Here is a 16,637-nt window from a genome sequence, read left to right on the forward strand (position 1 = left end):
TAATGCAATCCAATACAACCGTTCTGCCATACATTTTAGAAACACCTCTCAATATAATGCAATACAACACCACCACTTACTATGACCTTACTGCTAAAACTTATAACTGAATTAATATCTCTGAGAGTGTCAAAACAAAGCCTGAACATTATATACATCAAAAGTAGATGGCAGAACAGTTGTATTGTATTGCATTAGATTGTACAGATGTACCTAATAAAAATGACCACTGAGGGAATGTATCCCACTGTCACAAAACTGTTTGCTTTTTTAAACATATACAATTCATACCTCGGCCTGGCCTTGATGCCCAAAATAAGAAAATTCCCATAAGTCAGACTTTCTTTTCCTCTTCACATCAAAAAACAGTCATTTTCTAGCCAGTTGTACGGCAGTTTTTAAGACAAGGCTACCGGTTCTTAAATTAAGTCTCCAAGTATTGTTGTCTGTGGGCACACACTCAAGAATATAGAATACAAAGCTAGCCAGCTCTTTATATCCTCCCACAACAACTCAACATGAGGGCAAAACCAAAGTAACTGCTTCATATTCAAAATATCACTATTACAAAAACAACATTCATTTTCTAAACCCAATCTGAAAATCCTTTGTCTTGTTGGAAGGTTCTTATATAAACAGTTTGATTGATTGATTCTTTAAATATTTAAATTTACCATCATATTTAGATTTCTTTGTCCTTTTTATTAGTTAAAGTAATTGTTCAGTGGTTTTTTGTCTTGGTTTCAAAGACACAAATGATAATCAAGCTTTTACACCTCCAAGAAAGTGAAATATCAAACATTCCTCTCCAGAGCAGTTGACATGTATAAATAATTACAATTAAATCATATTCTTTAATATAATGAATAATAAAAGTATAAATGTCCATTTATATCAATAACAAAAATACTTCCCTTTGACATTTATTTTTAAATTGGTGCACCATCTACCAAATTATTGGAATCAGTCGATGTAGTTTGTTACAAATATGTGTGTTTTTTATCATCAATAATAAACAGTTTACTACGTAATCATGCATCAGTTTGTCCAGATGCTAATGTTGCTGCTGTAGTTAATATTCATCTACATTATGATCTGTTATAATTGAAAGTGTTTTGAACATGTAATTTAAGACTTTGATTACTGACTGACCTTGGCTTGTGTGTGTGTGTGTGTGTGTGTGTGTGTGTGTGTGTGTGTGTGTGTGTGTGTGTGTGTGTGTGTGTGTGTGTGTGTGTGTGTGTGTTTGTCTCTCTCTCTAGGGACCTCGTGGTTTGCTTGGACCCAAAGGTCCTCCTGGAATATCTGGACCTCCTGTGAGTAAAAACAATTTCAAACCACATTGTGCCGCTGCTGGTATTTTTAGTTGCATTGTTGATCTCCGTGTGACCACTGAACACCCACAGCCCCTCCTGAAACAACAGCTGATATAAAGACGGGGATATCCAGTGATCTAAAAATGAACATTTAATGTTCCGACAATCACCTCAAAACAATACAAAGACACCCAGTATCACCAGGAGTTAGGCCGCCAAGTCCCAACTATCCATTTGACCCTCATGTACTCGTGTTGTTTGGCTACTGTGGTTGAGGTCTGCCCTTAAAAGAGTACTGCTCATATTTAGCATGGCACTCAGACAATGTTGTCTGAGTGCCATGCTAAATATGAACATGGCACATATGAGCGAGGGACAGTCTCCCTGGAGCAACTCAGGGTTAAACGTCCCACAATGCAACTCGACCGCCAACAGTTCGGTCCAAAGTTTTGGTGCGTTATTCCAGTAGCAGCTAATAAAGCCTCCAGCCGTTAACATCAAGCTCACTTATTTCTAACTCCACACACTCCACATTTTTTTCATTTTGAAACTTGCAGTCTTCAGCCCCAACCAACGCTGCCTCGAGTGACATCACTTGAGGAAATGTATCAGACTTCACGCAGCTCCCTCTGGAGCCTCTAAAAGCTTTATACAACTTTTTTCACAAGACCTGTAAACAGACATTTATGTGTACAATCGGTGGAGTTGCCCTTTAAGCAGCAGGCTTTAACTGCCTGCTGATTCCCATAAATCTAATGACACACATTAGCATTATCACCTAAATCTATCGTTTGCTGTGAGTGACATTGATCCAGGATTAGTAAGGATACTTCCCACTGCAAATTTGAGTAGAAGAGAAGCCTTCACCTTAGTGAGTTAGTTGTTGTTATTATAAGAAAGTGTGTTTTGACTTGTTTTGAATTGTTATCTATTCTGTGACTTGTTGTCAGATTCTGTTCAGAAGTTCATTCTGATTTTTCCCTTTTCATCCCGTTTTCTTCTCAGGGTGTACGAGGAAATGACGGGCCACACGGTCCCAAGGGAAATTTGGTGAGTGTTGGGCATAAGTTGTTCACCATGTTATCATGTAACCTTGTACTCTTTGGATCAGCACATAATTCATATCATTACCTGTTTCTCTCTCTGTCTTTCAGGGTCCCCAAGGAGAGCCTGGACCTCCAGGTCAGCAGGGAACCCCAGGAACTCAGGTGAGACAGCTGGCCACGATCACAAACACGTGATATAACCTCCTTTCACTAAGTAATCATGTGCTGAAGACATGCACACACAAAAAAAGAAACCGTAATGTTGAGTGTGTATTCATTCATTCTTTTCTTTTTTTGCAGGGAATGGCAGGACCTCAGGGAGCCCTCGGACCCCCAGGAGAGAAAGTAAGAAACCAAAAATATATAAAGTTACTCTGTTTTAAAAGTACAGAACGATACAAGAAGTTAACAAAGTTCAGGTAAATATATTCAACTAGCAGCAACAGTTTTACAATAAAAATGACCAGGATGAACTTATTGATTTTACTTGCTAAGCCCTCTTCGTTCATGAAGCAGAGATGTGAATGAGGACGACCAGAAGATCTGTAAAGGCAGATTTAACCTTCTGAGGAGTTTTGGATAACCAACAGGATATGCATACATATGGAGAACATCCTCAATTTGTTCTATTTCTTGTATTTCTTGCGTTAAAAAAGCAAACAGACATTCTAGTGTCACATTATGCAGTGACGGATATTACTATAGCAGAAACCAGTAGGATACCAATTTGGGAGAGACTTGCAGTTTTATGCGAACAGAGATGCAGATTCTTTCGAGATCTGTGATCTGTGTGTTTTTTTAGTTTAATTGTTGTGATATTTATTTACACTTTCTGGTACATAAGAAAGTCCACAATCCAACAATACATTTATTTTCCAGAAAGTTAAAGTGAAGTGAAGTATTTTTAGTATATTGTGTTGTATTATATGATGATCCTTTTAGAGTCTAGAAATTATGAATAGATTCAGTTTTACTTAAAATATTCGATTAGAATAGATGTCTCATAACGTGCACTGTATATCATATCTTATCATTCTGGATTGCAATACATTAAATGACGAGGAGGGTTGCTTGGTGATTCTAAAGCAAAAGTCATGTTTTGAAGTATGCTTAATTTCTTTCTCGCCGATATTTACATGAGAAGATACCACTCATAAATGTGTCCGTTAAATATGAAGCTACAGCCAGCAACCGATTAGCTTAGCTTAGCTTAGCTTAGCATAAAGACTGGAAAGAGCTAGCCAACTAAAGTCCACCTACCTGTGAAGTGCACCAGTTGACACTGCCCCTGTGATGATGGCAGCTCAAGTAACTTTGCAGTTACATTGAAATGACACATCCTTCTCTCTGACACATTCAGCATAGAAAGACTCCAGTATTTTTACTTAATGAAATTTACTTATGAAAAGTTATTCTTCTTATGGTGTTTAAGGGCAGTTACCAAACAGCTTCAGGTGCAGTACCAACTCTGTCGCTCATGACCCCCTTGTCTTCTCCTCCAGGGTCCCACAGGAAAACCAGGTCTGCCAGGAATGCCTGGAGCCGACGGCCCACCTGTACGTTTGTCTCTTGCTTTTTTTCTTTGTTTATATCATTCAAACTGATTTAAGTTACATCCACCAACACTGGATGTCCTCCCTGAGGCTTGAGCTCTCTGTCTTCCCTTCTCAGGGTCACCCAGGAAAGGAGGGGCCTTCTGGCACCAAAGGAAACCAGGTGTGTGTCAATCATAACCCCATCATACCACGTTTCTTCCATCCAACAAACTCAACTGTTAACGCGTCCTTCTTTCTTTGACCTTCTCCAGGGTCCCAACGGTCCCCAGGGATCTATCGGCTATCCCGGCCCTCGTGGCATCAAGGTGAGTACAGTTAATGTTTTCAGTTAGTCTTTAGTTAACTCTTGGTTTTAATTACTTTTTCCTTTTTTAGAATTCTGCATTGCATGTTCAAATAAACTGAACCAACTTAGATATTACTTAGGACAGCAGTGTATTGACTATGCACTGCTTTGATTGCAGGGAGGTCAAGGGATCCGTGGACTGAAGGGCCACAGAGGAGAGAAGGTAAGTGATTCATTACAGTTCAATACTTCCACTCAATCAATTCGTCTTTGTCCTGAAATGATTTTGAATTAAACTCAATAAGAAGGTTGATATAGTCCTTTGTTGAATATGTACTGTATGTTTTTTGTTTGCTTGTGTTTCTAGGGAGAAGATGGTTTCCCTGGAATTAAGGGAGACTTTGGTGCCAAGGGAGAGAGGGTGAGACAGCTTAGATAGATGGATGATGATTGATTGACTTATCTATTGCCATTATATATTTTTGCCTTTTTTGTTATTACTATATATATATATATATATATATATATATATATATATATATATATATATATATTGTGTGTTGATTTATTCTGATAGTTTTGCTTTATCTACTGCTGACAGGGTGAGCTTGGAGTATCAGGGCCCAGAGGAGAGGATGGTCCTGAGGGGCCAAAGGGTCGCGTCGGGCCCCCCGGTGAGCTCGGACCACTTGGACTAGTTGGAGAGAAGGTACAACCTGTTCACTCAGGACACAGCTACATCATTGGTTCTTAGTAACATGAGATAGGTTACTGATATTCTTAGTGGCAACGTTTCCTGATTTATGTATTATTATTCTAAAACTGGATTACAGGTTTTTTTGTTTTGCAAATGCTGATATTTCCCATAAATTACCAAAATATTCCCATTTTCTTAAAATTAGGGTTTGGTCTCCTTTCTGACAACATTAAGCAGGAAACAGGAAATATCACTATGCTGCCCTCTGGTGGTTGTACATGTGCATTTGAGTGAAACGTGACATTTCCACATGAAATGTATTGTATTTTATAATTATATTATTATTTGGTCATTTAATTTTCACATAAGTGTTTTTATTTTTTGTGTTAGTTGCTGCAACTAAACATTTGATACTTTGCCGTTAATTGTATTGCAAATTAATGTGACTGGCAACCTGAACACAGTGTCAGCTAATTCTCATTTACTCATCTTATTAGGACATATCATATGAATTTGAGCAAATCATCATTGGCAGACTTGTAATGCAATTTAATGTGTAGCAGGTTGGTAATATTTAAACACAACTAAGATGGTGTGACCCATTAAAATGTAAATGATCATGATTAATGATGTCCTCATGTGGTTTCAGGGTAAACTTGGTGTACCTGGACTTCCTGGATATCCCGGAAGACAAGGACCCAAGGTAAGAGAATCACACATCCAGCATCAATCACCCTCACTGACGCATTTATTCGACTAGTGGTCACCTGGCCTCTGTATGGTTGGAAACAGCGCTGATGTTGTGATGTTGATTTGTTTTTTAGGGATCTCTTGGATTCCCAGGATTCCCCGGCACAAACGGAGAGAAGGGAACAAGGGTAAGTTGATGCTTCAGTGGCAAGATTTGTATTCTACTTTCAAGGCTTTAAAGGATTAGTGATCAAAGCAGTGATCAAGTGGGATCGACTGTGTCAAACGATGTGGATGATTAATTATCTCTACACAGATCTGTCCGTGCTGTCTTAATGAGACAGAAAATGTGTTCCACTTTGTCTTCTTCTGTCCTTTTTACTGTGAACAGCGCGATGCTTTGATCAGTGAGATAAAAATAGATATGGATTTTGTTAATATGGATGATGGACAAAGACTGAGTGTTCACATGTGAAACATATAAATGAACCAGTTGTCTGGAGAAAGTCTGGGACAAGAGGAAAAAAGATATTTAGATATTTATGTGAACATCTTGTTTAAGATATTGATTTAGTTTGTTTGCTTGTTTGAATGCCACAGAAAAAGAAAAGGAAATGATTGAATAATACTCTAGACTGATCGATCCTGTAGATGAAGTTATATATTCAGTAATGTACAGGTTACTTCTGTCTGACTGAGTCTGCAATTGTTGTTTTGTCTGTTTTTTTCAGGGTCTTGGTGGCAAATCAGGGCCAAGAGGACAAAGAGGACCAACGGTACCATTTTACATTTATTAACTCAAATCTTCAGTCGCATTGTAAAAGCTTTTCTGCTTGGAGGATGATGGTCTTTGATCTGTCTTCCTCTCAAGCTGTTGAGCACAGATGGACAAAACCTGTTTTTTGTCTGCTCGTGGTATGTAAGAGTAATTTATCTCCGGGCTTAAAGCGCTGCCCTCTCAGGTTGAAAGTTGAAACAGGTTGGTTGTAGACAGAAATGTGCTTTGTTGCACCTGTAACCACACCCACCAGTGATGTCACAGGGTCCTGTAGTACACCTGTACATCAATGTAGCAAGGTGAGAAGTTAAACCACTGAAGGTCAGCCAGAACTTCAGGGAGTATTAAGTTATTCTTTAAGCAATGATTTGATATGATTTGATTATTCTAAAACGTATCGAACATCTGGGTAATCCGAGATATAACTGCATAACTTTCTGCTTACTGTTTGTGTCCATCAGGGCCCCAGAGGGCAGAGAGGACCGAGGGGCTCGACTGGGAAAGCAGGAGCAAAGGTTTGTCTGTGCTTTGCGAATGCCATTATGAGGATCTTGTTAATGATTGTTGTTGTTGACAATCATGTTTTGTCATGGTTATCATTGTCTACATCATTACTTACTTATTTACCAGGGACAGTGCACATTAATCAACATTTCAGTTTCCACCTCTATGTAAACGTGCCAGAGTTCTAATGAGCTAATGAGTACGGTGCTTCAGCAAACACTGCAGTGTAACACAATACAACACAATATGATACAACACAATAAAATACATAAGTTGTATACATTACAAAAGTATCAGATATATAACGGCCGCGCCAGAGCTAGTGTGATTACTCATGATTGCCGGTTTGCTTGAAGCCCTCTCCTCAGTTTGTGTTGGAAGTAATTAATGCTCTCTCTTAATTCAAATAATCATTATATAATAAATAATCATTATCATTATATTCATATTGATGGAACCGAAACTTCAAAGATGTTTTTATTTAATAACAATCTCACAATTTAATGTTTGATGCCGTGTTTTTACTTTGATTCATATCAATATGTCTTTATGTCTCTGCCTCATAATAACATGGCTCCAAATTAGAGTGAAATCAATCTCAATATAAAAATAAAACAATAATAATTGTGTGTTATCCAAAACGTAATTTGTTATTAACTGTGTTGTTGTTTTGTCGCCCGTTAGGGAACTTCGGGAAGTGATGGCCCTCCTGGTCCTCTTGGAGAAAGGGTGAGTTATTAATTTTCACATCACAGTAAATGTCGTGCTGTGAAGCACTTTGTCAGAATATACGTTCAAATCTGTGCCTCGTTTTGTGAGATTCTTTTAAGACACTGAATGGCTCCATTGGGAATTGTTATATGTTCTCATTATATCATATGTTGTTGTCTCACCAGGGATTGCCTGGACCTCAGGGAGCCAATGGCTTCCCCGGACCAAAGGGACCTCCTGTAAGAAAATGTTTTAATAACAGTTTCTTACAGATCGATTGTAGATACTTTATATATTAGAGGTCGGGTGTTCATAGGAGAATTGTAGTACACTGTTGAGTTTAAGTTTGATGTTCCCTCTTGCTTGTAGATAAAACTCTCGAATGTTGGAGATTAAATTAATCTTTGATGGTTTCCTTACAGGGACCACCAGGGAAGGACGGACTGCCTGGACACCCTGGGCAGAGAGGAGAAGTTGTAAGTTGTATTTTCTACTACTCCTAAAGATAGTTCACCTGTTTAAAGCTGATGCGTTCAATACTTTTACCCTGATACCAGTCATGGCTTTCTTTCAGGATGCAGTCACTAAATAATGCCAAATGAAAGTCGAACAGACTGACAGGTTGTGAAGTAATAAATGTACCTGCAGTGAGCGTCCAGGAGGTTTCTCATTTTTATTCATGGATGCACTCACTCAGAAATAGTTTCTTATACTGTGGAAAATAATGTATGAATTATTGGTTTGACATATTTTGGTGACAGCCTTTGGATGTGAGTTGGATTCAAAAAGACATCCGTTCAAAAAACGCAATGATATACTTATATAACCTTTATAACCTTTCTTAAAATACCAATATTTTGTAGATTTTTGACTGAATATCTCTCCTCCAGGGTTTCCAAGGTAAAATGGGTCCATCTGGGCCTCCTGGAGTCGTTGGACCTCAGGTGAGTTTTCCCAATCATTTTAAACACTGATACAGAAAATCACATTTGTTTATTAAACTATTTCATTATCATCTAACAACACAACATGTCCTTTTCTCCCAACATCTTCTTCCCCTCTGTGCCCTCTCTATCTCCATCCTCCCAGGGTTCATCAGGAGAGACCGGCCCCATGGGCGAGCGCGGCCACCCCGGACCCCCAGGTCCACCTGGAGAGCAGGGACTTTCTGGTCCCTCAGGGAAGGAGGGCACCAAGGGAGACCCTGGACCCTCCGGAGGCCCCGGTAAAGACGGTCCACCAGGACTGAGAGGCTTCCCCGGAGAGAGAGGACTGCCTGGAACCCCTGTGAGTATGACCAAGAGAAATACTGCGTAAACTTTCAGCCTTATATTGATCACTTTGACAGCAGTAAATTGAGCCTTTAGATAAAAGTGTCTGGCAGAGGTGAGATGAAAGATTACTGATCGACCCTTTTCTTGTCTTTCCTTCTAGGGAGGTGGAGGACTGAAGGGAAGTGAAGGACCTGCCGGACCTCCTGGACCTGCTGTACGTTTCAAACCATATGAAAAGTTCATTTTCATAACAGCCTAACTCCTACCCATGGGATGAAAGAAATACTGTACTACTAGAGAGCCCACTCTGTTAAAATACTGTAGTTTGTCAACAAAGACTTTTAGCTACTTTGAGTTAGCGAATACTTTATTTTTAATTGTTTCTTGTTAGAATTCTATTAGTGGGTTGTCTTATATTTCAATATGGGATGTGGTTATTAAATAGTTTCCCTTAGGAGTCAAGTATTCACTTAATAAATACCTGCTGTAATTGGTGCTGTCTGTATGATGTTGTACCTTCCTAGGGGTCTCCTGGTGAGAGGGGGCAAGCTGGTACTGCTGGACCTGTTGGACCTCCTGGCAGACCAGGCCCTCAGGGGCCTCCTGGAAACGCTGGAGAGAAGGGAGTTCCTGTGAGTTTTTGCAGGAGTGAATTTGACTCGATACACTGAGTAATATTCCAAAGACATTGTCCATCCAGCCAAAGAACAATAATCACCTGCTTCTCCTCTTTGTACTGTTTCTCCTGTTAAGGGTGAGAAAGGCCCGATTGGCCCAGGCCGGTCGTGATGGAGTGCAGGGTCCCGTGGGTCTGCCCGGCCCTGCCGGATCACCTGGAGTACCCGGAGAGGACGGAGACAAGGCCAGTAACTCTAAATAACAGTCTTCATATCAACATGCCCTTTTAACTCTGCTCTGAGCTGGGGACATGATCATTTCAGAGCTTTATTTCTAGCGTGTCTTTGCTGTAACGTGATGTTTCTTTGTCGATGCAGGGTGAGGTTGGAGAGCATGGTCAGAAGGGAGGCAAGGGAGGAAAAGGAGAGCATGTGAGTGACACTGACTTACATCCAGATTTTAAAGATTACTTTCTGATCGTAAATATTTAGTGTAAGTCACTGCTGTTTTATTGTTTTGCTCATCGTTTGAATGTTTGTTTTTCTGGTAGGGTCCTCCTGGTCCACCCGGGCCAATGGGTCCCGTTGGTCAGCCTGGTCCTGCTGTGAGTATAAACTTGAACTCCTTGAAGATAAGATCAGACAGTTTGCCGTGCCAGTTGGTTGTACTTGTATGAACGGCCACTCTTTACTTGTTAAGATATGGTTACTGCTCACGCTACAAACTCAATTGGAACTGGAAATGGAGTTCTTCTATTCATTCCAGACAAACTAGGATATAAAATACATAAGCGTCAGAGAATCTTCCCATGAAAGCCACTGTGCTGTCGCATTATACAGGAGCTGTCAATATGATCTTTACTGGACATCCAATCACTGTCATGAGTACATGAATCGTTCAGCTAACTTATTGTTATCTCTTATCTCTTATGTCTTTATTTCTGTTTCTCTTCTTCTGTGGTGCAGGGTGCTGATGGAGAGCTCGGACCAAGAGGCCAGCAGGGGCCATTTGGAGCTAAAGGTGACGAAGGAACCAGAGGATTCCCAGGAGCCCCGGGACCCATCGGACTGCAGGTAAAATAAAAGCCACAATCACTTCAGAGGTAGTTCCACTCTAATTGTTATTAAATCTTTATTTTAGACTTTAACATAAATATTTAGATGAATCTTTGAGCTACATTATTTTGCTAAGTTGCTCAGCTAAAGTAATTATTTGTGTAACTTTCACCTCTGTCCTGCAGGGATTGCCGGGACCACCAGGTGAGAAGGGAGAGACGGGAGATGTTGGACCTCTGGTGAGTTTGAGAAATACATAACATCAGTCATAATGATTGCTTCAGCGACTTATTTCATCACAATAAAATCATAAATGATGATAAAAGCGTGAGCCTCTTTATGTTTCCAGGGTCCTCCAGGCCCTCCAGGCCCCCGTGGCCCTGCTGGACCCAGCGGTGCTGACGTGAGTGTTCACAGCTCTTATTGATAAAACAACAACAGTATGTAATCTGCATGAGTTACACCACAAATAACTGTTATAGAGCTGCTATTGTACGATTGCTCCTTGACTGTCAGTGGTAGCATTTAAAAAAGATGGTCTGAATTGTTTTTGTGTTTGTTTTTTAGGGTCCTCAAGGTCCTTCTGGTGGTTTGGGTAATCCTGGAGCTATTGGAGAGAAGGTACAGAGATAAAGTTCAATCACTATTTCTTCATGATGGTATCCAAATAATAAAAAAATTCAAATAATTCAAACTTGTCCTAAGAACTAAAATAAATACTGTTTGCTCCATAGGGAGAGCCTGGTGAGGGCGGACCACCTGGAATCGTTGGAGAATCTGGAAAGAAGGTGAGCGGCTGAACGTCTGACCCTAACACTATATGAGCAGACTGCGCCTCTACTGATAACTGTTAACATGAGATCTGTGCTCCTGTTGACAGGGTCCTCGTGGAGAACGCGGAGAAAAGGGAGAGGGCGGACAACCTGGAACTGCTGGACCTGCTGGAGGACGAGGACGGCCTGGAGATGACGGACCCAAAGGAAACCCTGTAGGACACCCACAATGAAACGCAGACAAACATACACACAATAATTGCCTCACAGATTTCACTGCAGTAATTGTATTGCCATAAAATCAGATATCAAACTCTACCGTTTCATCTCTGAGTTTTGTTTTTGTCTCTAATTTCAGGGTCCTGTTGGTTTCCCTGGTGACCCCGGTCCCACTGGTGAGCTTGGACCCAGAGTGAGTACCCTTTTGAAGAATACATGTCAGCATCTTATTCAACCACCTTGTGAATCATTTCTTATGTTACATTTCAAAGCTTTGTTGTTTGTGGCTGCACGGCTGCCAGCAGCTTGTTCCATGCACATGTTGAGCTGTTCACTTAACTGAACAACAAGAAAGATAAATCACTAACCCCGTTCTGCTTTACTTCAGGGTCAAGATGGTGCAAAGGGAGAGAGAGGAGAAGATGGTGAATCAGGAGAATCTGTAAGTCAAAAGATGCAACAATGCAGATATGTGAATGAGGTGTTATGAAAACGCCTCAGTGTCCTCAATCTGCTCTTTCTGCCTCCTAATGCAGGGCTCCCCGGGACCTCCTGGTGAGAACGGACCTCCCGGCCCCCTGGGAAAGAGGGTGAGGTCACCATCATTATTTGACAGGCACCTTTTGCTCAGTGGCAGAATGCAGTCCTCCATCATGCATCACTGTCTCACTCGCTAAAGATTTGTGTTGTATTAAAGTAGAGTTTTGCAATGTCAACTTTTGTAGTGAGAGTTGAGAGACAAAATATTGGCACACGTTTTTATTATTACTATTGTATACATAAAATCCTGCTGTTTATTCCGGCATCATGTTGGTGACATTCTTATAAACAAATAAACACGCGTGAAAACACAACGGGCAATATCGAAGCCGGCAGAACTGATAGAGATCATGTCCATGTACCGTATGATAAGACGATTACGTCATTATGGTGACAGGCCGTCTGTATCCAATTATAAGTGCATACAGTTTTGTTGTATTCAACACAATATGACATAATATAATCTAGGGATTGATGAAATGATTCAATTTGATTACAGAATATATAATGTATGTTGTGTTTGTTAATGCACTTATTTGTTTTATTTACCAGGGTCCTGCTGGAACAAAAGGACCAGAGGGACGTCACGGAGAGAAGGGAACTAAGGTGAGTCCCGAGCGTTTACATTTCTCAGCTCCAGATCACTGTCTCACTTTCTGGTAATGATCATTTATTAATGATCCCAGGATAAATCCCTAACTCATTTGCAACCTGAGAATGTATTTATCTTTCCTTGTCATATGTTATTTATGACGGTTTTGTCAGAGTTCCTTTATTTTATGTGTTTCTATTAAACATGTAGTGTTACCATAGGAACACATGTATGCTTGCATCAGTACATGATTTTTCTCTTTATATTGGACAATATTCATCAAGGGCCTCAAGTTTGAAACCCAGAATGAATATTATGAGTCCGATAATGGCATCATGTTACAAAGAGAGGCGGGCGTGATGCTGTGAGTCCAGAAGGACCTTATTGTGTCCCGTAAACCGTTCCACATTTAGTTAAACAATTGTGATACACAACGTATACTGTTACACAATGCATGTAACACTTTCTAAAACATTTTCAACCATGTATGTTTTCATCATCATTTGCAGGGAGACTCAGGTGCTGTCGGCCCCCCAGGAAAAACAGGCCCCGTCGGCCTCCAGGGTCAACCAGGAAAACCAGGGACAGAAGGTCTCAGAGGACTCCCTGGATCAGTGGTCAGTGAAGGTTTAGATATATGTTTGTGGACACCACTAGACAACACAACTTTCCATGAGTAACAAGTATATACATTATTTGTTGGATGGCCGTCACCTTCCTGACGTGTTTCTGTGTTTCAGGGTGAGCAAGGAACTCCAGGACTTGCTGGACAGAAAGGACCACCTGGACCTCTTGTAAGATCAAAATGCTTTTTCATTTCCATGTATACATCTACTCTGCTCTTTGACATACAGTACATTCAGTTTAGTAAGTTGCCAAGTTACTTTTCATCAAACAGTCAACCCTACTCCCTTCTCATTCAATCCTCCCACTGTCCTCTTCTTGTCTCCCATCCTCTCTCTTCATCTCCTGTCATGACATCATGTTATCTCGTCCACCACTTCCTCACTGTCTTCCTTCTCGCTTCTTTTTCTCTTCTTCTTTACATGCAGGGACCTCCCGGTTTGCCTGGTCTGCGTGGAGACCCCGGTGGCAAGGGAGAGAAGGGACACCCAGGTCTCATCGGTCTCATTGGGCCCCCAGGAGAGCAGGGAGAGAAGGGAGACAGAGGTCTGCCTGGGCCTCACGGATCCTTTGGATCTAAAGGAGAGAATGTAAGTCTGAGCCCTATACATCTGTTAGAGAGGGGAAACTCAACCACCATTATTCACCTTCATTTTGATGATATATATATATATATATATATATATATATATATATATATATATATATATATATATATATATATATATATATATATATATATATATATATATATGTAAACTATTCTCATGTTAGACATGTCTCGTGTTTTGTTACAGGGAATGGCTGGAGGCACCGGACCCCTCGGCCCTGCTGGTCCTCCTGGTCTGCCTGTGAGTGCCTGTACTGTTTTATCCCATGAATATGCCATCTCTCTTTCTTCTTCCTCTTGGCTCAGTTCCCAAGATGTTATTAAGTCCCATTGTAATGAGTGACACTGAATGATGTTCAGCGTCATTAAAATAAAGCCTCATATCTTTTACAGGGTCCTCAAGGTATCAAAGGCGCTAAGGGCTCATCTGTGAGTAAACTTTAAGAGTGTTTGTACCTCAGAAAATCAATGAAATTGTTTACAAAATAATGCATCAACTTGGATCTGTTACAGTAATGCTTCTTGAATCTTTCCCCTCTCTGCTGTGTTTAGGGAGGATCTGGTCCAAAGGGAGAAAAGGGTGTACAAGGACCTGCTGGACTTCCTGTAAGTACTTCCCTATCATTTAAAGTCTGCTCACTTCATTGCACCTCACTGTTGATTGTCAGTATATTGATTACAAAGAAAACTTGCTTCCCAGGGCCCACCAGGAGAGGTCATTCAGCCCCTGCCCATCCAGAGGAGTCCCAAGTCCAAGCGTTCCATCGACGCCAGCCAGATGCTCCCTGAGAACAACTCCGATATGCCTGCATCTGACGCCACTGGCACTGAGTTCCTGATTGGCAGTGAAGGTATGGAGGAGATCTTCGGCTCTCTCAACTCTCTGCGACAGGAGATCGAGACCATGCGTTTCCCTCTTGGTACCCAGGACAGCCCTGCCCGCACCTGCCAAGACCTGCACCTCAGCCAGCCAGATCTCAAGGACGGTAAGAGAATTACCCAAAACAATATAGCTGCCACCTGCTCAGAGTAATGATCCCTCCATCAGGTGTGTGTCCTGTTGAGAGTCATTGTCATTTCATGTGGATGATGCTGACAACATCTCTTCTACCTTGCTTTGTGTCTCTATCGCCCTCTGCAGGAGAGTACTGGATCGACCCCAACCAGGGCTGCTCCAGAGACTCCTTCAAGGTCTTCTGTAATTTCACCAGCGGAGCAGAGACGTGCCTGTACCCCAGCAAGAGCATCAACACGGTCAGTTCATCAAATCAGCAACTTTGTAAAACCTCCTTAAACACTAACTCCTAAATGTCTGAGTGCAAGTTAAGAAATCACACTAAACATGTCTGACTGTAATACGTGATGTGGACTATTCTTGTGGCAGGTGAAGATGAGCTCCTGGGACAAGGAAACTCCAGGATCCTGGTACAGTGAGTTCACCACTGGCAGTAAGGTTAGTAACCCTCTGTGGCATTAAGACTGCTTGTTAAATTTATGTTTTTAGTTAATAGTTTAGTTCTTAACTTTCCTTAATTACCCTCTATTTTTTTCTCACCGTCTGTTATCTCTCCCTGACTCCACTCACTTTCCCATCTTGCTCCCTTTTTACTTCACTTTCATCCCTTCCCCTCTCTGTGCACTCCCTCCATTTGATCCTCCCCTTTTGCTTTTCTATTATCTGCTTATTCTTTTCCCCAATCCTGTTATATTACCTCCTCTTCACTCTCCTCCTCCCAGTTCTCCTACGTGGACTCTACTGGTGAGCCTGTGGGTGTGGTCCAGCTGGGCTTCCTGCGTCTCTTGAGCGTCCAGGCTCGCCAGAACCTCACCTACCACTGCCACCGCTCAGTGGCCTGGGCCGACCGAAGCGCCAAGAACAACTACAACAGGGCACTGCACCTCCAGGGTGCCAACGACGAGAGGCTGAGCTACGAGACCAACCCTTACATCAAAGCCTTGGTCGATGGCTGCTCTGTGAGTTTACACATAAACTAATGCCATCATGTACAAGACTCCATGTTATTGAGTCTTCCTATCTTTCATATTGACCACATGCTGCACTATAATAATAATAATAATAATAATAAACTTTGTTTATGCTTTACATGCACTAATAGGCATCCCATCCAACATCTACCCAGCGAAGCTAACCGCTTCTTCCTGTCCTATCAATTTAAACTGCCTGTCCCATTTGTGTCCCACTGGTTTGCACTGTAGATTGATCCCTCGTGTTTTATGTCTCAACTCAACATCATGTTTCAACAGAAAATACTTCACATTAAGAACATAATAATAGCATTTCATGGGAGCTTTAACGGTATGAGCTTCAGAGGGATCCCCGCCTTCCTCTATAACCACTCGACGTGATATTAATATTTTCTGATTAACAATCGAGAATGAACATGTTGACTGCTTGAACTCTGGGGTCAGATATTATAAAGTGCACTTAAGTAAGCATTTAGTTTAACTTCTGACTCTTGAGAGTTACCTGTTTCCACTACTGTCTATTGGATGTATTGTCTTGAAATAGTAGTGCCACACAGGAAGATATGTTTTCACTTGTTTATAATAATTGATAAATGATAATTGTTATGATCTTCAAGCATCAGGAAACCCGTCTAAAGTACATCAGTTGTTCATTTTATCTCTCTTTCCAAGGTGTTTCTAATTTGCCAAGTTATGATGCAGATTTTTTTGTTTGTTCCCATTCATGCCTAATTATTTTGTTTGCCATTTCTGAGCCGTGTC

General features: G+C 41.0%; 1 protein-coding gene across 1 annotated transcript in view; it reads left to right on the forward strand.

Annotated features, from left to right (window-relative positions):
• The window catches only part of col11a2 (collagen, type XI, alpha 2), a 65,451-nt gene that overhangs the window by 45,896 nt on the left and 2,918 nt on the right, over positions 1–16,637 (forward strand). Inside the window, 45 exon segments of the mRNA XM_029442920.1 lie at positions 1,263–1,316; positions 2,322–2,366; positions 2,471–2,524; positions 2,663–2,707; positions 3,865–3,918; positions 4,034–4,078; positions 4,170–4,223; positions 4,383–4,427; positions 4,572–4,625; positions 4,806–4,913; positions 5,551–5,604; positions 5,726–5,779; positions 6,323–6,367; positions 6,831–6,884; positions 7,558–7,602; positions 7,770–7,823; positions 8,007–8,060; positions 8,475–8,528; positions 8,674–8,871; positions 9,019–9,072; positions 9,383–9,490; positions 9,612–9,635; positions 9,637–9,720; positions 9,854–9,907; positions 10,027–10,080; positions 10,442–10,549; positions 10,717–10,770; positions 10,881–10,934; positions 11,099–11,152; positions 11,266–11,319; positions 11,412–11,519; positions 11,663–11,716; positions 11,912–11,965; positions 12,060–12,113; positions 12,616–12,669; positions 13,165–13,272; positions 13,396–13,449; positions 13,708–13,869; positions 14,077–14,130; positions 14,283–14,318; positions 14,442–14,495; positions 14,590–14,875; positions 15,031–15,143; positions 15,274–15,342; positions 15,627–15,863. Coding sequence (XP_029298780.1) covers positions 1,263–1,316; positions 2,322–2,366; positions 2,471–2,524; positions 2,663–2,707; positions 3,865–3,918; positions 4,034–4,078; positions 4,170–4,223; positions 4,383–4,427; positions 4,572–4,625; positions 4,806–4,913; positions 5,551–5,604; positions 5,726–5,779; positions 6,323–6,367; positions 6,831–6,884; positions 7,558–7,602; positions 7,770–7,823; positions 8,007–8,060; positions 8,475–8,528; positions 8,674–8,871; positions 9,019–9,072; positions 9,383–9,490; positions 9,612–9,635; positions 9,637–9,720; positions 9,854–9,907; positions 10,027–10,080; positions 10,442–10,549; positions 10,717–10,770; positions 10,881–10,934; positions 11,099–11,152; positions 11,266–11,319; positions 11,412–11,519; positions 11,663–11,716; positions 11,912–11,965; positions 12,060–12,113; positions 12,616–12,669; positions 13,165–13,272; positions 13,396–13,449; positions 13,708–13,869; positions 14,077–14,130; positions 14,283–14,318; positions 14,442–14,495; positions 14,590–14,875; positions 15,031–15,143; positions 15,274–15,342; positions 15,627–15,863 — 3,369 coding nt within the window.

Source organism: Cottoperca gobio, chromosome 11 (genome assembly GCF_900634415.1).
Source record: "Cottoperca gobio chromosome 11, fCotGob3.1, whole genome shotgun sequence".
In the NCBI taxonomy this organism is placed as follows: Eukaryota; Metazoa; Chordata; class Actinopteri; order Perciformes; family Bovichtidae; genus Cottoperca; species Cottoperca gobio.